The 27,028-nt window shown below is 43.4% G+C and overlaps 1 protein-coding gene across 1 annotated transcript; it reads left to right on the top strand.

Moving 5' to 3' along the window:
- The first annotated feature begins 5,084 nt into the window (after positions 1-5,084).
- PDPN (podoplanin) lies at positions 5,085-27,028 on the top strand. The gene is made up of 5 exons (XM_079987382.1): positions 5,085-5,409; positions 18,866-18,939; positions 21,647-21,761; positions 25,178-25,286; positions 26,074-27,028. The coding sequence occupies exons 1-5, from the start codon at positions 5,340-5,342 to the stop codon at positions 26,078-26,080; spliced, it is 375 nt and encodes a 124-aa protein (XP_079843508.1). The 5' UTR covers positions 5,085-5,339; the 3' UTR covers positions 26,081-27,028.

Raw genomic sequence — 27,028 nt, 5'->3', positions numbered from 1 at the left:
ATTTGGGGCCTACGACATTTAGGGCTTTGAACGCTAACCTTGAATTTGGCCTGGAAGCAAACTGGCAACCAATGCAGCTGTTTTAAAGCAGCTGTTCATTTGACTTCTAAAGGCAACCCCTGCCAGCAATCTGGTGGGTGCATTTTAGAGCAGTTTCTGAGTTGTCTTCAAGCGTAGCCCCATGTAGAGTTCATTGCAAGAATCCATTCTGGAAGTTACTAGAACACAGAGTACTGTTTCCCCACATATATTTCCCCTAATTTGATTCCCCTAATATGACTCATTTGATATTCCCCTTAATATGATTCATTTTCACATGCTATTCAGTTGTGCAGTTTTATGTCTACATTACCCTAGTTTGTGTAATTCTGCACACACTTCTTGGTTGAAGAACCACACTGAAAAATTCGGAGAAGCTTGGATTTTGAAGGAGGCCGATTTTCAGTTTGTGTCCTCCCCCCCGAAAGTGCAAATTAGGAAGGTCCATCTTTAAATGGGAACCAAATCCAGTTACTCCCTCTATCCCTAGTTCCATTACATAAAATTTGTCCCATTAGCTATAAGGGTCTCTTACCAATTGCTCAACTGCACCTCCACCCATTGAAATCTTCAGCCCTGATTAATATTGTCATCACAGTTGTCCGGTCAGTAGTTTAGCAGAGGATGCTCTCCGTGGATCAGCTGCAGCTGGAAACAGAGGCTCAAAAGGCAATTGCCGCTGTCCGCTGTACGTGGCGGCAGACATGCACATCACCCATTGAGCCCATGGCAATTCAGCCAAGCCCAAATCCACAGCTGTCAGAGGCTGAAAGGAAACGTTTGTGTCTACAGCTAACCCTGAGTTGGTACCGTGCTGTCTTTCAAATTGGCCTCATGAAGGGCTCTGTGGAAGGCCAGCAACTAGAAATAAGGAAAACTGAATGAAGAAATGAATGGTTTATCGCCCTTTCGCCAACCAGGCCTAATGCATACACATACAAATGCACACATCACAAGGCAAAGGTAAGCATCAAAATAAGCATTTGCCAAAAAAGTGCCTTTAAATACCTCCTAAAGACCCATCTCTTCAGTCATTCCCAGGTTCAAAAGTTCATCGTACCGCTGAGTTTTATTATTCATTTCTATTTAATGGAATGGCTTCTCTGATTTTACAGGTTTATTCCTTTGATTTTTTCATTTAAATGTTCTCTTTGCACAAAACACAGTAAGATATTTTTTTAAAACTGCTTAGGGAGTTGGCATTTCAGCTGACTTCCTATAAGTGCCAGTTGAGTCTTTCCTTGCCGTGAAACTGCAGCTTCCAAGAGGCACTTTTGCGGGGATTGTGCAGTGCAGCCTAGTGCATAGAGTGTCAGGCTAGGGTTCAAGTCTCCATTCAGCCATGAAGCTCACTGGGTGATCTTGGGACAGTCCCCATCTGCCAGCTTTACCTACCTCACAGGCTTGTTGTGAGCATAAAATGGGGAAGGGGAGAACCACGTACGCCCCTTGGAGCTCCAGCAGAGGAAATGTGGGCTATAAATTAAATAAATACTCTTTGCTCTGTTTTTAGTGGTGCACATATGTCATTCTGCACATAGGCAAAAAACACCGCAAGAAAAGTCATCATGGCGTGAGAGTATGATCAGTTATATTAGGGTGGGGTTTGCATCCTGTAGCGCATCAGAAAAACCACTATTCCTCGCTTTATAAGAAATCTTGATGAATTTGCACATGGAATTGATTGAAGTGCAGGTTGTTGTTTTTAGGCAATGTTTGCTGAATACATGCAAGAGCATCATTAACGTATTAAGGGGCAGGAGGAGCTGCAAAGGAAATGAAGAAAAGAAAAGAAAACCCTGCAAACTGCACACACAGAGAGAGATTCCATAATCACAGAAATGTAAAACTGGAAGGGACCCCAAGCGTCATCTAGTCCAACTGCCTGCAACACAGGAATTTTATAAATCAATTTTATAAATTCTGCTAGTGAAAACCAGAGTTCTGTTTTTGGTCTATAGCCTCAATCCCCAACCCCATAGGGCTGATAGGAAGATTGGGAGGAGACAATACCTGGGAAGACATCACCCTCCCTTTTCAGGATCTTCCAGGGTTCACCTAAATTCTTACATGGGTTCACGTAAATCCTCACTGTGCCAATGCAGTCACCACCACTCCTGAAATGTAGGAGACTTAGTCTGCTGGATCAGGCAATGGCCTTTTAAGAAAGATGGCTCCTCAGAGAGGGCAAGGTTGACAGAGAGGGTCCAGGTCAACCAACCTTCAGAAGGCCTGGCCCTCCTTCTGACACAACCAGCCAGCACCTGTCACAGAGATCTGTCCAGGGTGCTGACGATGCTTTGCCTTGCCTGATTGTCATCCTGTCCTACTGGGTTTTACTTTGCCTTTCTTGGGAACGGACCTCCAGCGAGGCTCAGGCTGACCACTGAAAGAAGAGTAGAGCGTTGATGTCGTTTCAGGGACATCAGGGGCACCAAGTGGAGGAGGGGAGGGGCTGCCCCCCTCCCAAAAAAATCAGCAATTTCCATGTGCTGATGTCACACAGCCCAGGGCCACTCAATCAGAGGGGGAATGCGGTGTGCATGAGTGACACTGATTGATTGATTGATTGATTGATTGATTGATTGATTATTTTAAATCTGTATACTGCCATTCATCCACAGGGGGCAGTTCACAACACAAAAATACAAAATGAGACCACAAAATACACAATAAAACAAAAACAAACCAATAACCGCCCTCTCTCACAAACACATTTAAAAGGCCATAGAAAGTTAACCAGCCAATTGTGGTTGGTTGAGAGTGGTTATAGAGAAATGTTTTGGCCTTGCACCTAAAGATATGCAATGAAGATATAAATATGTGCAGAAGCGGCAGTCGTGTCTTAGTTGTAAGCTTCACCTTCCCTGTAATGTGTTTCTTAAGTTAAACCCACTCCAGAACACCTCCACTCCCATGAGGTGAAGGAAACTGTGGTTGGACTGGGTCTCCTGCAATGGAGACTCCTGAGTTGGAGGGTGGCAGAGTGACATGTTCTGGCTGAAGGGGCTCTGGCACAACAACCTTGTGGGCTTGCTTCTGGGGCGGGTCCTGCATGCAGTCTCCTTTCTGATTCAAAGATGCTGACCTCATCCCCTGAACAGAGGGGATGTGGCCTGGATAGAGATGACTCTGCACATCTCGATGGGACCCTGCCCTTCCGGTAAGTGTGATTGCTGCAACCCAGTCTGCCCTTGAATCTTAAGTCAAGGGAGAGAAGGGCAAATCCAGAAGGATGCAGCAGGGTGAAGCAACAGAGCAATAAAGAAGCGGAAAGGAGGGAGTCCTCCCATCCCTTGACAACACTAGCAATTGCCAAGCGCGAAGGCAAAAGTCTGTTTCCCTGGCATGGCTCTTCTTCACGAGGTCTGTGTGTAATTATTTTAAGGGAGGAGGTGAAAAAGGTCATTGAGTACAAGCCACTCGTTTGTTTTGCTTTCATAATCTGTTTTCTCCTCTGAAATGAATTGCCAAGTCTTTCAGCCTCCTAAGAGGCTGGGCAAACTGTGTATTGTGAGAGCAAGTTGTTTGTGTGTGTGTGTGTGTGTGTGTGTGTGAGAGAGAGAGAGAGAGAGAGAGAGAGAGAGAGAGCTCTGATACTTACAAAACATGTAGCCAAACACATCTCAGAGACCAGACATTTTAGGGTGTGGTGAGTTTGAATGTTATTATTGGTAGGCACTGGTTTATAGTATAACTGAGCATCAACATTCAGACCTCCGTGAATGTAATAAAAGATACCCAAGTTCTTTAACTATCACGCAAACAGTTCTAATATTTTTTTTGCTTGCTTAAAGATCCCACAAGGACATCTCTTGAGAGGATCCTGCATGAAGAAAGCCTTGGAATTTAAATCCAAGAAGAACTTCACAAGTACAAGCCAAACAAGAACTGAAATAACAACAACAACAACAATTCATAGATCCAAAGATCCCACAACAGAAAAATACAAATATACAAACTACATAAAAGCAGAAAAACAGAGAAGAACAAAAATACAAATACATAAAAAGCCATAGTTTCTATGGAAGGGGAAGAAATTCATCTGGTTGGCAGAGTTGCACTTCCCAAACCAATACATACACCAAAACGCAGGTATCTTTTGAAATTTGCACTTTTCAGAATTTTGCAATGTAAGCTTTCCAATTAAAATGATGCGTACAATAAATACATATATTGGGGGGACAATTTGCACAAAAGTACTTTAAAAAGGAGCAGGATGGTACAAAAATGCATTGTGCTGCAGAAAACTCATAGAATCACAGAATTGCACACACAAATGAATATGTTAGCCAAAATCAAAGGCAAAAGTGCATACCTTGGGAGCAGGGTACATGGAGATGCACACAAATTTGCACACCCAATCTCCATCTGATGTGGATAAATAGTGTGAACTTAATTGAAGATTGGGGTGGGGGAAGATGAAATATCTGAAACAGGCAGCTTCATCCATCAGCACATTAGTTGGGATTGGCTATCTATATGGACGTGTGCTTAGAGACAGGTTGTCTCCACCCCCATCCCAGTGTGTAGAAAGGATTATGTTAGACCAGTTGTTACTTTTAGTGCAGCTAAGATTCTTCCAAGATTCTCCTCATCCACTTTCTCTCTGATGATTTCAGTTTCCCAAACTCTCTGGTGCAAATCATGCTTTGGGAATTCTCCCACCCCCTTTTTGATTTTTCAATTCCCAACCAACCCATTAACCCTAGAGAACTGTACAGTAGTTTTGTACAAGGCAAGACAAAAAATCAGGTTTTTGGGTTTTTTTACATATAACCAATATTCTCCTGTCATCATCACTCTCACCACTCCACCCCTCTATCCTCCTGTCCAATTAAACAACAGCAAAATAATTCTTTTTAAAAAATGTGTTAGCAATAATGGAAAATACAGCATGCCCTTGTATGCTCCTCGAACGTAAAGGAGGGTGTTCTGTCTTCACCTCTCTCTCTTTAATCTTTCTTGTGCACATCACTATATATAACTGTCTCTGTAACTTTAAACCTGAGATCTTTTTTTTTTATGAGTGACCAAACAGATTGCAGAGGGAGGGTCTTCCTTTCAGGGCCACTTTGAATGCCTGCTCAGCCTTCCGTTAAAGTAAAAAACACCGATTCTTTTCTCAGTTACTTTCCCGTCGCTCTTGTCAATGCTTCAGAGAAAGCAAAACTTTCAACTTCTTTGGCAGGCGGAGGAGAACTTGAAAACCCAAGCAAACTTTTTTTGCAAAACAAGAAGGCGCTTGATATAACTGGATTGCTCAAGACCAGACTTTTGTTTTAAAGAGTTTATCGAAGATGTTTATCAAGATGCAGCTCCTTCTTTTCCTGATAGCGAGCTTATCATTCCATGTTCTTGCTGAGGAAGGTAAGGAAAGTTTTCTTAGATATGCAGATGTCCAGAAAGGGATATATTCATACTCTCCTTTTTCTCTTTTTGGTGGCTGGCTGTGTTGTGTGTTATCCGTGCAAAGTTTTGCTTAGGCTGCGATCTTAACCCCACTTCTCTGGGAGTAACCCTCATTGAAGTCCATAGGTTTTACTTCTTAGTAACCATTTTTAGGATTGCACTTAGTTCCCATCCTATCTTGAGATTCTATTGCTGCAGAATTCAGTATGACCGAGGCTGGTAAATTAAAAGTTTTTGGCTTTCGACTGGTTTTCGAAAGTGCACTAAAGAAATTCCACCTACCTATACAGTGGTACCTCGGGTTAAGTACTTAATTCATTCCAGAGGTCTGTTCTTAACCTGAAACAGTTCTTAACTTGAAGCACCACTTTAGCTAATGGGGCCTCCCGCTGCCGCTGCACCGCTGCTGCATGATTTCTGTTCTCATCCTGAAGCAAAGTTCTTAACGCGAGGTACTATTTCTGGGTTAGCGGAGTCTGTAACCTGAAGCGTATGTAACCTGAGGTACCACTGTACAGTGTAGCAGAGAGCAAAAGAAAAATAATGAATTAGTTTGCAGTAAATATATACATTATGGACCGTGGATTCTTTCAGGAAACAAAAATACAGCAGTGCAACCATCCCTGCCTTTTTTCAGGCATTTCTTTAAAAAACTATGCTTTTTATACCATATGAATTTTATTTTTTAACCAACTGGTATCTATTGATGTTTTGTTGATGCTTTGGATTATACTTTTTTTAGGAAGTAATTTAATTACTGTTTGATTTTATACCAATGTTATATATTTGATGTTAGCTGCCCTGAGCCCGGTTTCAGCCGGGGAGAGCGGGATACAAATAAATTTATTATTATTATTATTATTATTATTATTATTATTTGCAGATACTGATTGATTTTGTTGTATTTTATGTTGTAAGCCTCCTTGATGTTTTATTAAAGTGCAGATCATAAATAAAGATAATACATGCCTACTCCAAAGTAAACCTCACAATTTCATTGGGAATGTATCTCCCCCAAGGTAAGGCAGCATAGGACTGCAGCCAAAATCTCCTCTATTTAGTAATAACATTTTACTATTGGGCAATATTTCATATGGGAAACTTTCCAGTCGGACTGCAAATGATGGGGGGGGGCGGTTATTGGCCCCTGGTTTTCCTAGGTTGCAGACTCAATTCCAGAATAGCTAGTTCAAGTGATTTCAGGTATCAGAAGCAGCAGAGATCCAGAAGAGCAGTTGGCAGTGGAGTTGGACTCAGTAGAAGACAGATTTCATGTATATGAGGAACACCACCTTGCCAAAGGATGTCAGATATCAAGCATAGGAAAGACCCCTCTCTTCTCAAGAGCCAGGAGAGATTTCTTCAGCCAGAACAGATAGTATTGGTCTACCTGGTAAAGAAGCCATGCTGATACTTCCTCCTCCTCCTTTTAATTTATTCTTTTTAAAACAAACACACACTAACCCTTAACAACAAAAACCCCAAAACATACAGTGAAAGTCAGTGTTGGAACACACTGCAATCTAAAGCAGAGAATATTATTTAAATCAGAGTAATCAAAAAAGTCTGGATGTCTGCAAAAGTTCAGGGTTCTTCTTCTTCATTAAAAGAATAATTCAGTACCGGTCAGTGTTAAATGAGTCTTTGTGTCTCTGTCCTTTGGCTAGTCATATATATACTTTTAGTCAATTTGGGCCAATGGCCAAACTCTGTTAAGCCAATTCAATAAGGATGTCCCTTGCAAGTCTTTCCAAAACCGGGTTATATAACAAGTCTAGTGGCTAATAAAAGATAATCAGCAATTCTTCCTTCTGTATGGGCTCCCACCCCTTTCTGTTTGGTCTGGTCTAAAACATGAAATAGCACATGCTACAATTGTCCCAATTTGCTAAGAATAGTTCCAGGTTTTTGGTCTTGTCCCTGGTAGGACATAGTTTCTAGTTTTGCCTTTTGATGGTTCCATTTTTAAAATATTGTTGCTTATCAGGATAAAGCTATCAATAGCCACAAGTCATGATGGCTATGTATTTCCTCATTGGAAGCAATATACCTCCGTATCCTAGGCACTGACAATTATGTGTGCTGAAAGTGCTGTTCCGTTCCTGTCTTGCTTATAGGCTTCCGATCGGGCCATCTGGGTGGCAACTGTGAAAACAAGATGGTGGACTACATGGGCCTTTGGCCCGATCTAGCAAAACTCATTTTATATTCTGATGTTCAGGGATCAGCTCTCTTTGCAGGGTCTCTAAGCCAAGAGTGGGGAACCTGCGACACCCCAATTGTTGGTAGACTTCAATGGCCACCATCCCAATAGGCACTGGAGTCCAGCAACACCCCGAGGGCCACATGTTAGCCACCCCTGCTCTGGACAGTAGGCTGTACCCAAGAGCAGACCCATTGAAATAAATGGACATGTCCATTCATGGAGGATCAAGCTATTGGTGGCTACTCATGCTGATGGCTGTGTTCTTTCCTCCACTGTTGGAGGCAGTAGGCTTCTGAATATCAGATGCTGGAAATCACAAGGGGAGAGATCCATTATTTTAATTGGTCTACTCTGTGGAGGCCTTAGTTGGATGCAACCCAGTGACTCTTGGAATGAGAAAGCACATTGGCCATAGCGCACAGGCAATGTAAAGACAGCAGAGGAGGCAAATGGTTGGTGGACTAAACTCATTCTTGCAAACGTAAAGTAATTGGGGGGGGGGTTAGTTTGCAAAAGCAAGCCATAGACTGGTGGTTGTTTTTCGCTTGTCATCCTGTAGGCTTCGTGCCAGCTGCATGTTGGCATAGCACAGGCCCCAGAGGGTGCCAGGCCCAGGTGTCAAGAGGCTCAACACCCACAAAGAGGATAGACAACATGTTGCTGGGTCTGTTGGCGTTGAGTTGGGCTGCCTCCATCGGCAGGCTGAATCAGTGTTGCCCAGAATCAAGGCGTTCTCAGCTGGCTGCCTCACAGATTCCTCCTGTTTCCATTTCTTGGCAAGGGGAAAGGAGAAGGAGGCAGAGACAAGGAAGCCAACATGGAAGGATGCAGATCAATACTGAGGATTGTTGTTTATTTCCAGGATGAGTCCTGGGATGTCTAGCCAAAGATGTCCGTCGCATGACGGATCTGCAGAAATACTTTGTGGCTCTAAGAATGTAAGGAAAGCCTGGTAGACTGGGCCACTGGCCCATCTAGTCCAGCATCCTGTTCTTGCAGTGAACAACTAGATGCGCCCACAGTCAGGATTGACTGTGGTTCAGTGGCAGAGCATCTGCTTTGCATGCAGAAGGTACCAAGTTCAATCCCTGGCACCCCCAGGTTGGGCTTGTAAAGACGACTGCCTGAAACCCTGGAAAGTGGCTGCCATTCCATGTAGGCAATGCTGAGGTCTATGACTTTGTATAAATCCACTTCCTAGGTTTTCTTTCCTGCACACTGTATCAAAAGGAATGTATCTTGCTATGGATGAATTCTTCTCTTCAGAGGTATTTGTGGGTGTAACCTACAACCCACCTGAAAGAAAACATCCAAGATCAAAATTCAGAGTTGCATTCCAGAGAGACTGGAATTCCTTGGTGCGTTCTTGGAGCTTGCAATTTCATCTTCCCGGAACAATCTCACATACTTGGGTCTGAGGCAGCCTCCCGCAACCCGGTGCTCTCCAACTATTTGGGACCATCATTCTTTACCGCTGGCCATGCTGACTGGGGCTGATGAGAGATGTGAACCAAAATATCAGAAGGGAGCCAAGATACAGAAACATTTGCTTAAAAGTGAAGCAACATGCACTCCAACTGCCCCTGATTACTGATGGTAGCTCCCATTTTCTGGTCAAACCCCTACTAAGACATTGTCTCTAGCGCAGCCTTTCTCAACCTGTGGGTCCCCAGATGTTGTTGAACCACACCTCCCATCACCCCTAGCTAGCAAGGTCAGAGCTCAGGGATGATGGGAGTTGTAGTACAACAATATCTGGGGACCCACAGGTTGAGAAAGGCTGCGCTAGAGCAGTGTTTCCCAACCTTGTGCCTCCAGCTGTTTTTGGACTACAATTCCCATCATCCCTTGCCACTGGTCTTGCTAGTCAGGGATGATGGGAGTTGTAGTTCAAAAACAGCTGGAGGCACAAGGTTGGGAAACACTGCTCTAGAGTATAAGAAGAGGCTGCTGGATCAGGCAGAGTCCAACATCCTGTGCTCAAAGTAGCTGACTGGACGCTTGTGAGAAACCAGCAAGCAGGATTCAAGCACAAGAGCACTCTCACTGTCGGCCAACAGGATGCTGGACTAGATGGGCCATTGACCTAATCCAATAGGCTCATCTTATGTTCTTCAGTTATATGTTGATTGGATCACAGATAACAGTCAGATTAAAAGGTAAAGGTAAAGGGACCCCTGACCATTAGGTCCAGTCGTGGCCGACTCTGGGGTTGCGGCGCTCATCTCGCTTTACTGGCCGAAGGAGCCAGTGTACAGCTTCTGGGTCATGTGGCCAGCATGACTAAGCCGCTTCTGGAGAACCAGAGCAGTGCACGGAAACACCGCTTACCTTCCCGCCGGAGTGGTACCTATTTATCTACTTGCACTTTGACATGCTTTCGAACTGCTAGGTTGGCAGGAGCAGGGACCGAGCAACAGGAGCTCACCCCGTCGCGGGGATTCGAACAACCGACATTCTAATCAGCAAGTCCTAGGCTTTGTGGTTTAACCCACAGTGCCACCTGCGTCCCACAATCAGTCAGATTGCTCATCTCCAAATATTGTGATGTAGTTCCAGTTGTTGTTGTTGTTGTTGTTGTTGTTGTTGTTGTTGTTTTAAAGTGTATAGAAGTGAACATTTTGTGGGGTTGTTGTTGGCATTTGCCTCTTTTGAGAGACAGTGGAGTACACCTCTGTGGGTGAAGTTAAACAGCAGCACTGAAATGACCTGGGCAAGCCTGGGCAAGTATGGAGGCCCTGGGCTGCCCAAATGACAAGACCCCCCCCCCTCTCGGTTTCACTGATATGGTCCAAAGGAAAACAGAGCAATACGTTTGGCATCAGCTTGGCTGCAGGAATTGCTAGGAGGCGTACAAGGCACCATCCAACTGCCTTAGGGACTCCACTGCAGATTTGTGTAGGGTTTACTCCTTAGCTTTTTCTTCTCCCAAAGAGTTCCCACAAGGCAGCAGAGATTTAGGACCAGAGTTTTCCTTCTCCTAGATGGGCTACCTTCCCAGGTTGATGAGCCCCATCGTCCCCTAACTTCCCTCTACAGCATGTGCAGAAATAGATTTCTTGACCGTTGGACTCACTAATAGTCTGGAATCTGTCTTTGCATGCAGGGGAAGTCCCTAACTCACTGAGGGTTTGAGACCCATCAGCTACCCTCACCTGGCTTAGCCGGCCAATCTAAGCCATTCCCAGGATTCTGGCTGCTGTCGCATGGTGACAGCTTCTAAGAGTCACAGGTGAGAGCTGAGTGCTGGGTGGGGACTAAAGATGGACAAACTGCCCCAGAAGGAGCATGACATGTCCCACACCAGAGGTACTATTCTACAAGAAAAGACATTGAAAAGCAGTATGTATTTTAGGAAGTGAACAGAGTGCAGAAAATGTCATTTACATGCTTTTGGGGGGGTATGTGTTTCTTAATCTTCAAATTCAAAGAAAATTCAAACTCAAAGAAAAAGGTGGTGGAGGAATGGATCTGTGATTGAGCAAGTGGGGGGTCTGACACATAACAGAAATAGAATGATCCCGTCCTCTATGAGACGTCAGAAACATCAGAGACGCATAACTGGAATGTGCTATATCAGATTTTTGGCACAGCGAAGTGCATTGAGTAATTCACATCTGCACAAGCCTGCATCTGGAAAAACAAGAGATATTTGGGAAGTGAGCTCATCACAAAGCCCTCAAGAGAAGAACACTGACAGTGAGATGTCTGTATCCGCTGCTAATCCTACTCAGAGTTGACCCATTTAAATCAATGGATACGACTGATTAGGCCCATTCATTTCAGTGGTTCTGCTCTGACTAGGATTTAACTGGATGTAACCCAATGTTACCTCAAGTCTATTTGGACAGTATAGAAGTACCAGCCTCTATAAATTAAAAAGGGGCAGAATCTTTTTTTAAAAAATAAATTATTTGGTTTTTCAGATTACAATTCTGCAATCACATATCCAACATACAACATAAAAGCAAGATTCCAAAACTTCCCTCCTTCCCTTTGTGGGTCCTATTGTTAATCATTCCCTCCTGCATCTTTTATGATAATCCAAATCTTTTACCTCTCCATTGTGTCCAAAATTCACCATTAAACTACAAGTGTTATTCCAATCCTACTAACGATTTTAACTGTTTACAATGGTTTTTAAGATAAATTACAAATTTTCCCCATTCCGTATGAAAATGGTGGTCTTCCTGATTTCTGATTCTTCCGGTCATTTTTGCCATTTCGGCATAATCCATCAACTTGATCTGCCATTCTTCTCTGGTAGGGATTTTATCTTCTTTTCATCTCTGGGCCAATAACATCTGTGGAGCCGTGGTTGCATACAGAAACAGAATCTAAGTTTAAGTCAGTGTAGTCTAAATTAGCAGTGACCATTTATTGCAATGGGTCTACTCTGAGTACGGCCAACAATTTCCAGGCAGACGATCCTACGTTCATAAGAACAGAACATGGGCTTGTTAGATCAGGTCAGTGGCCCATCTAGTCCACCATCCGGCTCTCACTGTGGTTGACCTGATGTGGGAAGCCTGCAAGTCAGACATGAGAACAGCAGCACTTTGTCCACCTGCAGTTCCCAACAACTGGTACTCAGAGGCATTGCTGCCTCAGATGATGGAGGCAGAACATGGCCATTGTGACTAGTAGCCATTGATAGCTTTCTCCTCCATGAATTAATAATAATAATAATAATAATAATAATAATTTTATTTATACCCCGCCCTCTCCAGCCAAGACCGGGCTCAGGGCGGCTAACACCAAGTATAAAAACAATTGATTAAAATACAACATAAAAACAAGATTAAAGTACAACATTAAAATGCAACCTCATTTCAGTAGAAACTCAAATCAAAAACTTTTTGGGGATGAAAACGTCAAATCTTCACCAAGGCCAACTATCCAGACTGGTCCTAGGTGGGCCAGAAAGAAGCCAGGGAAGTCCCCAAATAGGAGTTCCATCACAGAAGGAGAAAGGAAAAAGGAATGAAGGGGAGGGGATCAAGTTGATTCCAAGCCAAAGGCCAGGTGGAACAACTCTGTCTTACAGGCCCTGAGGAAAGAAATCAGATCCTGCAGGGCCCTGGTCTCATGAGACAGAGCATTCCACCAGGCCAGAGTCAGTGTTGAAAAGGCCCTGGCTCTGGTTGAGGCTAATCTGACTTCCTTAGGGCCCGGGACCTCTAGGGTGTTGCTATTTATGGACCTTAAGGTCCTCCGTGGGGCATTATGTAATCTTTTAAAGCCATCCAAGTTGGCAGCCATCACTGCCTCCTGTAGGAGAGATGTAAGGTAAAGGTAAAGGTACCCCTGCCCGTACGGGCCAGTCTTGACAGACTCTGGGGTTGTGCGCCCATCTCACTTAAGAGGCCAGGGGCCAGCGCTGTCCGGAGACACTTCCGGGTCACATGGCCAGCGTGACATCGCTGCTCTGGCGAGCCAGAGCCGCACACGGAAACGCCGTTTACCTTCCCGCTGGTAAGCGGTCCCTATTTATCTACTTGCACCCGGAGGTGCTTTCGAACTGCTAGGTTGGCAGGCGCTGGGACCGAGCAGCGGGAGCGCACCCCGCCGCAGGGATTCAAACCGCCGACCTTTCGATCGGCAAGCCCTAGGCGCTGAGGCTTTAACCCACAGCGCCACCTGCGTCCCTGTAGGAGAGAAGTACTATGGTTTAATTGCCGTATTTTTTGCTCTATAAGACTCACTTTTTCCCTCCTAAAAAGTAAGGGGAAATGTGTGTGGATCTTATGGAGCAAATGCAGGTTGCGCAGCTATCCCAGAAGCCAGAACAGCAAGAGGGATTGCTGCTTTCACTGCGCAGCGATCCCTCTTGCTGTTCTGGCTTCTGAGATTCAGAATATATTTTTCTTGTTTTCCTCCTCCAAAAACTAGGTGCGTCTTGTGGTCTGGTGCGTCTTATAGAGCAAAAAATGCGGTATGTGCTGCGTGAAGAAATCATCAATCCCTGACATCTCTAGCTAGGGTAGGAATGTCCCCTGCCTTAAAATCGGTAATGATACATTGGGCTAAAGATATTGGCTATAATATACAGTTAGACGAATGGGAGAGGTTATGAAGCTATTAATTTCACTGCTTGCAGTTCGCTTAAAGAAAATGTAATGAAAATTATGTATAGGTGCTATTCAACACCAGTGAAATTGGCTAAAATGTATAGAACAAAAAATGAATGTTGGAATTGTAAGGAAAAAGCGGGTGCTTTTTACCATATGCGGTGGACATGTAAAGAGTTAAAAGCTTTCTGGGAAATGATATATAATGAGTTAAAAAAAATGTTTAAAATGCTTTTGTTAAAAAACCAGAAGCTTTCTTATTGGGTATAGTGGGTAAAGAGATACCAAGACAAGATAAAAAAAAATGTTCTTGTACGCAACAACTGAGGCAAGAATTTTGCTAGCCCCAAAATGAAAACAACATGAAATACTAACAAAAGAACAGTGGTAGATGAAACTGATGGTCTTTGCAGAACTGGCGAAACTGATTGGAAGAATCCAGAACCAGCGAGACCAAGCATTCCAAAAAGACTGGAATAAATTTATACTATACAGTGGTACCTCAGGTTACATACGCTTCAGGTTACATACGCTTCAGGTTACAGACTCCACTAATCCAGAAATAGTGCTTCAGGTTAAGAACTTTGCTTCAGGATGAGAACAGAAATCATGCTCTGGCGGCGCGGCAGCAGCAGGAGGCCCCATTAGCTAAAGTGGTGCTTCAGGTTAAGAACAGTTTCAGGTTAAGAACAGACCTCCGGAACAAATTAAGTACTTAACCCGAGGTACCACTGTATTTGAAAGACAGCTGTAAGCAACTAACATCACTAGCAGGGTTAGCTGAAGATTTGTAAGATGAAATTGCTACCTATTCAGGTTGAGTAATGGAACTTTTTAGGTAATGACATAATAAAAATAGGAAAGGAAGTGAAATTTAAAGAAGCAAAACCTAAGTTTGTAAACCATTAGGCAGAAGGGATGGAAGTCGTTAGGCTCAGTTGAGCCAAAAAGGTTAAGTAAGAAGATATGATGTTACGTAATGTGATTATATGTAAGACTAATTTTAAAAAATTATAAAAAAGGAATGTCCCCTGCCTGACACCTTCAAAGGCCATTGATAATTCCACACCGAAAATACTGGGCTAGGTAGACCAACGGTCTGATCTGGCAGGTAGCAACTTCCTAGGTTTCTATGTTCCCACATCCTCTCATCAAAAAACAAGGAACCAGCAATAAAAGCTGTTGGCCACGGAGACAAGAGTTTTTAATGCATTTCCCTGCTTCAGTATCTAGATTTCCTGTTCAGTGAGTGGATTTCCCCCCCGCCTTTAAATATTTGATGCTCAATGCTCAAGGCAAGACTTTTATTAAATATTTGATGTTGAAGTACCACTGCAGGGAGAAGCTGGACTGTACATCATTAGATGTTTTTTCTCCTTCCTTAAAACTTTTGCCAAAAAAACTTTTTTTAATGGATTTAAGAGAGAGAGAGAACATAATATTCAAACCTCTTAAAAGCCCTTTGGATCTTTGGATGTAGAAACACATGTTAGTGTGCTTTTGCTTTACTGCAAAGAGAAGCCCAGTATAAAAGATGCAAGCAGTCTGGATCTTAATTTATATTTTTGTGCTAGGGACGCTGGTGGAATTTGATTGCATTCTGCCCTGAAATGAGCAGACTGATAGCTCCCCAAGTAATGTCCAGGTTGGAACAAAGGCACTAGTATTTGCCAAGTCCCGTTAGGGTTTACTTTTGAGTACACACACACAGATTGGCAGCTAGTTAGCTGGTGGTTGTGCTTCCCACATGTTCCAGCCCATTTCTCTGCTCAAAAAGAGAGCAAAATGTGTTTAAAATTGTGTATTTTGCATAGTGTGTAGGAAACTGTCTTATACTAAGTCAGATCGTTGTTCCATCTAGCTCAGTACTGTCTGCACTGACTGGCAATGGTTCTCCAGAGTTGCAGAAAGAGAGTCTTTCCCCCGTACCTGGAGATGTCAGGGATTGAACCTGAGCCTTTCTGCATGCAAGGCAAATGCTCTAACCACTGAGCTTTGGCACTTATATTTTGATTTTTAAAAACACACTTAGAAATTTGTATTTTTAATATTTAAGTGCATATTCAAAAGCGCATTTAGATGCTTGTTTAAACAGGTATTTAAATATGTGGGGAGGAAGTGAGAGCTGGACCACAAAGAAAGCTGATCGCCGAAGAATTGATGCTTTTGAATTATGGTGCTGGAGGAGACTCTTGAGAGTCCCATGGACTGCAAGAAGATCAAACCTATCCATTCTGAAGGAAATCAGCCCTGAGTGCTCATTGGATGGTCAGATCCTGAAGCTGAGGCTCCAATACTTTGGCCACCTCATGAGAAGAGAAGACTCCCTGGAAAAGACCCTGATGCTGGGAAAGATGGAGGGCACAAGGAGAAGGGGACGACAGAGGACGAGATGGTTGGATAGTGTTCTCGAAGCTACCAGCATGTGTCTGACCAAACTACGGGAGGCAGTGGAAGACAGAAGTGCCTGGCGTGCTCTGGTCCATGGGGTCACGAAGAGTCGGACATGACTAAACGACTAAACAACAACAAAATATGTGGGTAAGGGTGGCAGCTCAGTGGTAGAGCCTCTGCTTTGCATGTCGAAGGTCACAGGTTCAGTCCTCGGCACCACTATGTAGGCCTAGGAATGTCCCTTATCCAGAACTCTGGAGAGCTGTTGCCAGTCATTGTAGGCAATATTCAAAACTATATTGCAGTCCAAAGACCCACAAAACAATTTCAAAACTAGATACAGTTAAAACGACCAGACGGACAGATGGAAGAAACCAAGGCAGTCATTTTGTTCTATCTAGGGCATAATGATCTTTGTTTCTTATAACCTCCGAAAGAAACTTTGCCATGGCCAGTGTAACATCATTTGACCTGTCTTTCAAAAGATATTTAATATGGGAGGCTTCAGATTTTCCCGGCAAATTTGCCAGTAAGGGTTTGATCTGTTGATCCCTTGCTTGCTCATATTGCCCACAATGCAGTAGGCTATGCTTCATGTAATCGACATCCTGATAACATAAACAAAGCCTATTCTGATAGGGGATGCCTCTCAGTCTGCCATTTAGAACTTCCAAGGGAAATACATTTAGTCTGGCTTTGGTAAATAAACACCGATAGGTAGGTACAGATAAATTCCTACGGTATGAAGATATCTGAAAGTTGTACCCGTATTGGATTCCAGCTGCGACCGGGTTACAAATTACATAAGACTGGGATCGCAGGTCGCTATGTGAGATGTCCCAAAGCCTTTGCCTCAGGGATTCAAGGGCAGTGTCATAACCCAGATGATATAAGAGGGATGATGGCAGTGTGTAGGCAATATTGAGGTAGATGGGCCAATGGTCTGACTCAGTATATGACAGAGCCCAATGTTCCTATAGCTCATATATTCAAATACAAAAGGTCCGTTTATGAATCACTTCCCATGAACTGTCCCAAAGCCATGTAACAAGTGAAACAAGAAAAAATGTGAAATATATAGACGGTAACCATTTCAAGTTCAATACAGGAAAAGATTGCGATAAAAACAACAGCATCAAAAGGCTTGTTGCAAAAGGAAGATCCTTAGCAGGTGCCCAAAAGGAGCACCTTTCTGATACATAATGAGAGAGTGTTCCAAAGAGAAGGCAACACCATACACCATACAGTGACCTGATTCCTACCCTGAAAGAACCAGGCCTCCTTTCCTGCAGAGCACAATGGTGGGATGAGCATATAAGGGGAGAGCTGATATTCTGAGTGTCCTAGAAGCAACGGGCAAGAAAGTCAATTCATTTTGTGCTTGAAGAAGAACAAGGTTAACTCTCACTTTCCAAAACCACGTGTGAATCAAATCCTGCAGAATTTGCACTTCTCTAAATTTCACAATGCTGTTCTCCAGCCAAGTAACACACAAAAAGAATGCATTCACTGGTGCTAAATGTGCATATATTACAATGTGCAAAAAATGCAAGTCTTTGCGAAAGTGGTATACGTAAATGGATTATAGTAAGGAGAATCGGTTGCAATAATATTATCAGGCGAAATGGTGTGAAGAACCTGTATGTGTTAGGAGAAATTCACACTTAAAATGTGGACGGATGACTTTTTATGAGGGCTCTTTGTAGGTTCCATTTGAGTCCAAACCACCGTTGCAAGTGGACAATGAAAGGGGCTTCACACGAATACCGATCAGTTGATTGGTGCAGATAACAGGCCCCTTTGAACTTAGATGGGTTGCGGGGTACCACAACTGGGGAGGGTGCAGTTGCACTCAGGTCCTGCTTGGAGACTTCCCATCAGGGCATCTGGTTGGCCACTGAGAACAGGATGCTGGACCAGATGAGTCATTGACCTCATCCATCAGGGCTCTTCCTACGTTCTTAGAAGAGTGCTATTTTTGACTGCAGCTCTGTGATGAGTGCAATGCATACTTACACGCCTAGCTCCACACCACATGGGCCTTAAATCTGAGGTATGACTCTCCTCTCTCATCGCACCCTCTTTTAAGTGGGAGAACTTCTAATAGTCTGGGAATTCTATTTGCAGCCAGTTATCTGTTGACATATAATAGGAGCTTAGCATCATTTCCTCCTCGGCTTTTCTCTTGTATTTTTGAACCAAAGGTTAACAGACAGAAGTGTCCCATTGCACACCTTTCCTGTCCTGATGGGATGCACAGGGTGATGAGTGATGCATGAATAGTGCTGCATGGTACACTCTTTAAGCCAGGAAACCCAACCGTTCATCGCTCACCATTTACGACAGAGCAAGCACATCCCAACAGCCCATTGCATTGCATTATTTAAAGGGAAGAAACGACTTAAGAGGATGGTTTTAATATTAAACAGCAAATCTGCCCAAGTTAAACCTTGTTTTTTAATGGGTTGACAAAACCTCACTAATTTATTACATGCGGACCCTATGTTCCTGAGGTATGCATGGTGGACCACAATGAGTTGGAGTGGAGAAGGCAATCCTCTTGTCTTCTCAGAAGGTTTGTTCATTTTGCTCTGTTTGTAATTTAGGTCCTTGAATTTCACTGGGTCAACTCCCGGTTGGATACAACCCAACTAAGTTGGCCAACAGAATCTTGATAGTAGCTCTGTGGCAATATGTAGCCAGTAATCTCAAATCTCAGCCGCTTCTCATCTGTTTCATTTAGCAAGTACAGTCTCACTGGAAGATGAAGCACCAACTACTGACAGCAGAGACAGTGACGTTTCTGAATTTCCAACGGTGAGTATCATTTATAGGGGGATAAGTCTGTTTTATTCCTGAAGGTTATTGTATGTATGTATGTATGTATGTATGTATGAATGAAAATTGCATACTGCCCTACATGCAAAGGTCACAGAACAGTTCACAACATAAAAATACGAAATGAGAACACAAAATACGTAATAAAACAAAAACAAATGAATAACCCCCCCCCCAAATATATTTATTATGATGATATCAGGCTGTCCACCCAGCTCTAAAGGCCTTCATTTATTATGGCAGACCATGAAGACCAGACCAAAAAGTATCTAGGTTCATTTCAGTGAGGAGTCCAGTGGCCTCATATTGACAAGCTGAAACATGTGCAGAGGTGGGAAACCAAGGTGACCAAGGGTCTGGGAACCAAGCCTTATGAGGAATGGTTGAGGTTGATGGGTGCATTTAGCTTGAAGAAGACTGAGAGGCGACATGCATCTTCAAATATCTGAGGGGCTGTCACGTGGAAGATGGAGCAAGCTTGTTTTCTGCTGCTACTCCGGAGGGTAAGAGCTGAACCAACAGTTTCAAGTGAAGAGAGACTCCACCTAAACATCAGGAAGAACTTTCTGGTGGCAAGAGCTGTTCAACAGTGGAACGGACTCCCTTGGAAGATGCTGCACTCTCCTTCATTGGAGGCTTTTAAGCAGAGGTTGGGTGGCCATTTCTCATGGATTCTCTACCTGTGATTCCTGCATTACAGTGGGGTTGGACAAATTGCCCCATTAGGTCCATTCCAACTCTACAATTCTATGATTCTAACAACTTTATGTTAGAGCCCACTTCATCAGAGAAAGTTGGGTTTGGCTAAGGATTTTTTTTGCTGGGGATGGGGGGTGCGGACTTCAGGGATGGGGGCTGAATGGGCCTTAATTATTCCCCAGGCCATACCTTCTTCCCACACCCTGCTTGAGTGCTTTAGCCTGTCTGAAATGTATCCTTTTGAATTGTGATAATGCCACCTGTTTGCCTGCTGGATGAAGGACCAAGTGTGAGTATGCAGAAATCTCCGGCTTTTGCAATTGCCAGAATGTAACTGACTGTGCAAAGGTGAGAGCCCCATCCAGTGTGCCACACATTTTGGCCATTTGCTTACTTAGAAGGTAAAACAGCAGCAAAGTACATACAAAATGCACTAAAATATGCGACACTAAAATATGATTGGACTAGGAGCTGTGCCTTCTCAAGGACTCTGCTCACCAACGTGCCTCAGCTGGTTGGAACGGTGGTGCTGATAACACCACGGTTGCAGGTTTTATCCCCATAAGGGACAGCTGCATATTCCTGCTTTGCCGGGGGCTGGACTAGATGACCCTCGGGGTCCCTTCCAGCTCTATGGTTTATTCTATTAAACCAACTGTCATTCCTCTCACATTACTGTTATTGTTATTAATTAAATTTCTAGACTGCTCTTCATCTGAGGATCACGGGGCAATTTAGAATATAAAAACACAAAAATACAGTGGTACCTCGGGTTAAGTACTTAATTCGTTCTAGAGGACCATTCCTGAAACTGTTCTTAACCTGAGGTACCACTTTAGCTAATGGGGACTCCCGCTGCCGCCGCGTGATTTCTGTTCTCATCCTGAAGCAAACTTCTTAACCCAAGGTACTATTTCTGGGTTAACGGAGTCTGTAACCTGAAGCGTATGTAACCTGAAGTACCACTGTACAGTTTGGAAAGGAGGGGCAGGTGTTATGCAGCTGGCTCCCACATCTTTTCTCCAGAGGAAGCTGACAGCACCAAAAGTTTAATGAGTTCTTAACCTGAGGTACTATTTCTGGGTTAAAGGAGTCTGTAACCTGAAGCATCTGTAACCCGAGGTACCACTGTACACAACAAGGTAGCAAACAAAAGTAATACCCCTCACCAACATACACAGTTTAAAAAGCCATAGGTTGTTTAATTAGCCAAAGGCTTGGCAAAAGAGGAGTGTGTTCACCTGGTGCCCAAAGATATGTTATGAAGGTGCCAGGCAAGCCTCCCTGGGGAGTGCATTCCACAAATAGGGAGCCACCCCCGAAAAGGCCCTTCGTTGTGTTGCCACCCTCTGGACCTCTCACGGAGGAGGCACACGAAGAAGGGTTTCATATGATGGCTGCAGGATCCAGGTCAGTTTAGGGCTTCCTCTTCACAACCCAGTTGGCTACTAAGCTTCATTTTCCCTGATCCCAGCTTGCTTTATTTATATATTACATTTATATACTGCTTTGATTTTCCAAGGATTTCAAGGTGATGCACATGGTTCTTTCTCCCCTCATTTCATCCTCACAACAACCCTGTGAGGTAGGGTAGGCTAAGAAATAGTGAGTGTCCCAAGATCACCCAGTAAGCTTCATGGCTGAGTGGGAATTCGAACTCTGCTCTCCCAGGTCCTAGTCCAACACCCTAACCATTACTCCATGCTGGCTCTCAATGTCCTATTCTCTCTTAGGCTGTAATCCTACACATGCATACCTGGAAGCAAGTCCCATTGAAATCAGCAGAACTTCCTTCTGCAAAGACTTCCATAGGATTATTTTGTTACTGTTTCAAAATAAACAAATAAATACTGGCATTTGTAGCAGAGCTGTATCAAGGTGGATCAGCATTATGCATGTTTTAAGAAGAGAGACATAGAAATGAATTATGCTTGCCTTTGTTTTCCTCTCTTTAAAACACATATATCCCTAAAACTAACAAACATAGTTCCCGGTGACAACAGAAAGCTCTTCCTTGGATGATCTGGTGACCACAGACAGTCCCCTCTCAACCAGTGATGATGCTGAAAACTCAACTGACCCAAGCTTACCAGAATCTGATGGTATGTGGTGTGCATGCTTCTAAAATGTTTCCTATGCAACTTAGGGTCATTTGCAATGGAAGATTTTCTAATGCCCTGGAGAGCTACCTAAATTTAGTGCTTAATAAACAAAACCAAAAACTTTGAAACTCTCAAGCCTGCCTAAGATTGCATTTGCAAATGGTATCTAGTCCTCTCTTTTTGTTAACTTGTTTGCTAATGCACTTAGGAAATGGATTTTTTTCCATGTAAACAAAGTACTGGGGGAAGTCTGAAAAATTTAAAAATGTCCACCTCTTTCTCACACACACATATATGTGAAAGATTATGATTCTTATTATTTATTCAATTAATAAGACACATGCTGCTTGCAAATTTTAAAAGCAATAAAGCATAACGTAAGATCAGAAAAAGAACAGTGTGCTACAGCAATAGCTATTCAATACCAGCAAAACGCAAGGAAAACATGTTGCAGAATAGTTTTTTATTTGGCTAGATGGAAGACAGGCAAGGCTATCAAATGCAAACTGGATCCTTAGAGCCATCAACCATTACTGGTTACAACAAAAGTGAACAGGAAAGGTTTTCCTGATACTCGCTGCAGTGAAATATGTCACTATACTCACTACAGAGAAGCTATACTGTACTCACAACCCACATAGTTTTCCGCTCCCAGATACATTAAACACTTGAGTGTATTTTTCTTCTCAATGTAATAGGTCTTAATGAAAGGGCGTTGCTCGTTCTAGCAAAACATACCATCCATAGGCAGCAAAAATCAGCAACAAAATCATAGAATTGTACAGTTGGAATGGCCCAAAGGGTTCATCTAGCCCTGCAATGCATCATAGAGACAGAGGTTCTGCGGGTGACATCCAGTTTGCATGGGGGTTCCCTCCCCATGCACATTGGCGGAGCGTGCCCTGCAGCATGGCGAAGAGACAGGGATGTTGGGAGTTATCGTATGTGGGTGCAATGGCCAGGACTCCCTGTTCTCTATACAGACACTATCATTTTGGCTTCTTCTTTTTTAACAAATTACAAAGCGGTTTAAAATAATTTAAAAAAATAAATACCTCCCTGCCAGTTTCCACGAAACAAGCTAGTTAGTCTAGCCAGCCATTGGAAGAGTGCTCCACAGGCTGAGATTTCGGTTTCAAGCCAAAGGTGAATTAATAGTTACATAACGATGTATTGGGTAGCATCCCAAATTAGCTATCTGGTCCAAAAGTGTACTGTCATCTCTTTGGCCCATGCCTGGTTCCAGTCCAGGCAGACGACTGAAGCCAAACTTAATCCAAAGAACAGCACTGAGTGATTAGGTTCCTTTCTTAAATTACCTTAATCCGTCTTTGAACCTACAGGCATGCTAATGAGCCTCAGCCCTCTCATGAAATGAATCCGGCAACAGGCCCTCTTTCCTGATGAAGTAGAAACCCTTTTCATGTTCACTGGAAGGCAGCCAGATTCTGATTATTCCAGAGAAATCATTGCTAGCTACTTAGCACCACTGTGACACCTCAATCCCTTGTGCACTGTGGACTGCAGCACAGGAAGGAAGCCTCGAGGACATTAAAACATGAGCATAAAGATTTGCCAATCTGCTTGCACAAAGCTTACGTAGAGGTTCAATTATATTGGTTATTCATTCTGATTTGTTTGATGGGAGATTATATGACAATCGGCATTCACCCTAACCAGCATGCACTTTTCAATGCATTTCCCATCATTGCAAAAATGTCAGTTCCTTTTTTCTAAAGAGAATCCGATGATTCTATGATTCTAAGTGAATTCTACTGCAGGGGGCTGGACTAGAGGACCCTTGGTAATCCCTTCCATTTCCACAGCTTTATGATTCCATAGTTGAACCATGTGCTGTGTGTCCACGAATTCCATGTGCTATGAGAGAGGGAGAGTAGGGTTGCCATATTTCAAACAGCGAAAAATCCAGACAGCTTTTTTCTTTTTTGCCAAAAATGTTGAGCTTTTATTTAGTTTTGCCCAAAGTTGAGTTCTTTTGGCAAAATTGCAAAAATGGCACTACCCATTTCCACCCGGACACTGCTGCCGAATGAAGTATTCTGTATATGTCCAGGAAATTCCTGCAACCCTAGGAGAGGAACTTTTCTTTAATCACTATTAATCATCCAATTATTTTTTGTTCTTGTTTTAATTTACCTTATATGCTGCTCACAGTATACGGTATATTGTACCTGGCTCTAACAAGCGCCTTTGCATCTCCTACCAGCTTTAGATGTGAAAAGAGATTTCAGAAGGAAATACTGTAGGGGGCAAACAGCTTCACACTGCCCTCTGCCCCTGGTCCAGACCCCCCACTCCCTGGTAGCTAAAAACAGACATCAGGCAATCTGACCATGGATCTCACCAGCCTAGTTTAGCTCAGAAGGCTCTCCTTCCCCACCTCTGCCACAGGCAAGCACTAATAACAAATGTAGTGTAAAATGTTCGCATCAAATTTCCAAATTAGATGCTGTGCCCTGGTTTCACATTCCATCACAAGGTCTGACTTCAGAAGGCTGCGCAGCTCACGGTGACACTTTATTTCAAAGTCAGCCCCCGAAAAGCTGACGGCTGTGTCTGTGATGACGCGTGGAGATGTCCTCCTGTGGGTTTTGTACAAAATTGGGAGTGACTCCTGCATTTTCTTTCGGAGGTCTGGGTTTGTTTATCAGCTGGATACAGAACTGCATGTTCTTAATTCTCCGTGTGGCACATGCTTCCACCAGCCACATTCCTCCCACATTCCTCAGGAATGACCTGACCTCGATAAGGTAACAACGCATCAACCAGGAAAGGACTGATCACATCCCGGGCACATACCTATAGAATGACATTTCCAACCTAGCGGTTTCATTTTGCTTTTTGTAACTGTGAATCATTCCCTCACTTCTCCTACAAAATAAAAAAATAAAAATCTGAGAAATGACTATAAAAAGGGAGCAATGTGCACCTTGAGGCTGAAATCAAGGTTGAGTAGTATGTAAGCTACTCCCCAAATACAAACACGCTTCTGAGACCTGTCCCCAGGGTGAGTGTGAGACGAGAAAACCTTACAGTAAAACCCAAGCTGGAGAATAATCCATAGGTTGCCACCCTTGACAAAACGCAACACTGGAGAGGCTGAGTTAGTGACCCATATCCTCCTGTTTTGCTCCCGTTACCAAGATCTGAACAGAATATTCATTAAACCCCTCTCACCAAATCTGCCAGGATGATCAGACACATTTTATTCCTTTCTACTCCTCTCAGATCAATGTGCATCTACTACTCTCAGGGTTGCCAAGCAAAATCCACCAGGAACTGACCCCAGGGATGTAGCAATTTTCCTCTTTGGAGTTCGTGGCATGACTGTAACTTTCAAGGTGTCAATGCTGATTTGATGTTGAACTTGGCCATTTGAATTCCCCTCTCTGCAGATGGCCTGGAAACAGCTACACTGGTTGGCATCATCTTTGGAGTCATTGCTGCTATCGCAGTCGCCACAGGGATTATCCTTTTCATTGTGAAGAAAATGGGGAGGTACTCGTAAGTATCGCACAAAGCAGACACTGTGGCAGGGCTTTCCAAATTTTTCACGTTGGTGACACACTTTTTAGACATGCATCATTTTGTGACACAGTAATTCAGTTTTGGGACGCAGGTGGTGCTGTGGGTTAAACCACAGAGCCTAGGACTTGCCGATCAGAAGGCCGGCGGTTCAAATCCCTGCGACGGGGTGAGCTCCCATTGCTCGGTCCCCGCTCCTGCCAACCTAGCAGTTCGAAAGCATGTCAAAGTGCAAGTAGATAAATAGGTACCGCTTGGGAGGGAAGGTAAACGGTGTTTCCGTGTGCTGCTCTGGTTCGCCAGAAGCGGCTTAGTCATGCTGGCCACATGACCCGGAAGCTGTATGCCGTGTCCCTTGGCCAATAAAGCGAGATGAGTGCCGCAACCCCAGTCGGCCACAACTAGACCTAATGGCCAGGGTCCCTTTACCTTTACCTAATTCAGTTTTACTAGCAAACCGGGGGTTAAACTAACCCCTTTCCGGCCCCTGGAGGAGCGCAGGGAATGTTCACATGAAAAAACATACACACTTCAACCGACACACTAATGTGTCACGACCCAGTTTCGAAAGCTCTGTACTATGGTGCAGAGATGAGGAGAGACTCAGTTCATTTAGACTTCTAATATAAACCTACCTAATTCACACTTCCCAGAGCACACTTTGTACAATGACATTTTGCCTAATGCTGCTAAGGCAAGCATAGAAACTATATTCTGGCAAAATAACTGCCCTCGCCATCCTTGCTTTTCTTCTTCTTTTTAACAGTCCCTGAAACTCACTGAAGAGAGAAAGAGGAAATACATCAGAAGATTTCTTCCTTTTTTGAGTGAGTCTCCTCCCATGCTAACCATGGAAGATGATTACGGACAAATAGCAATTTGAGGACTTATAAGCCCACGGAGGAGATCTCACGCAATTTCCTGGAGCAAGCTTTTTAAAATACAAATATGCCTTAAAAATTGAGCATTTCTTCACCTAAAATAGATACAAGAGGGGTGAGGTGGGGAAGATTTTGTAGGGAAGATTTTGAAAAGAACAATGCACAAGGCTGTCTCCTAACAGTGCTGTTTACAGGCAATATATAAAAAAGTATGTTGCTAGTAGGAATTCCTGAAAAAAGATGGTTTCTGCACTTTGTTTCCTATAGGGCTGGCAAAATGGTAGGGTTGCCATATTTCAAAAAGTAAAAACCAAGACACCTCAAAAGTTGTAGAGCTTTTTAAATAAAAACCCCAAAATTGTATTTTTAGAAAAAACCATCAGCCCTAAAAATGGTGACCTGAGGGCCCTCCAAATGTGTTTGGACTCTAAATCCCATCAGTCCCAGCAAACATGGCCAATGATGATTGGGAGTTGTAGTCTAGCAATGTCTGGCGGGCCAGAGGCTTGCCAATCCTGCTATAGGGATGACTTTGGGCTGCAACCCTAAACCTGAAGAATAAACCTTATTAAATTAAGTGAGTCATACTTCTGAGCAGTGATTTATCAGGCTGCACTGTTTGCTGTTTTTGTTTTGTTTTTCAAGAGACAGATCTCTTTCAAAGTCATTTTTAAATAATAATAATAATTTATTATTATTCTGCTCTCTTTGGGGAGGGAGAGTAAAATAGGGTTGTGATAGATTCTGCACTGGGAAATTATGAATTTTGGAAACTCGGATTTTACAAACTGCACTGGGAGATTCTGAATGTTTACAATCAGAATAAATTGTGCCAGAAAA

This window comes from Podarcis cretensis, assembly GCF_951804945.1.
Source record: "Podarcis cretensis genome assembly, chromosome: 8".
In the NCBI taxonomy this organism is placed as follows: Eukaryota; Metazoa; Chordata; class Lepidosauria; order Squamata; family Lacertidae; genus Podarcis; species Podarcis cretensis.
The sequence above is the reverse complement of the archived record's forward strand: the minus strand, read 5'-3'. Positions and strand labels throughout refer to the sequence as shown.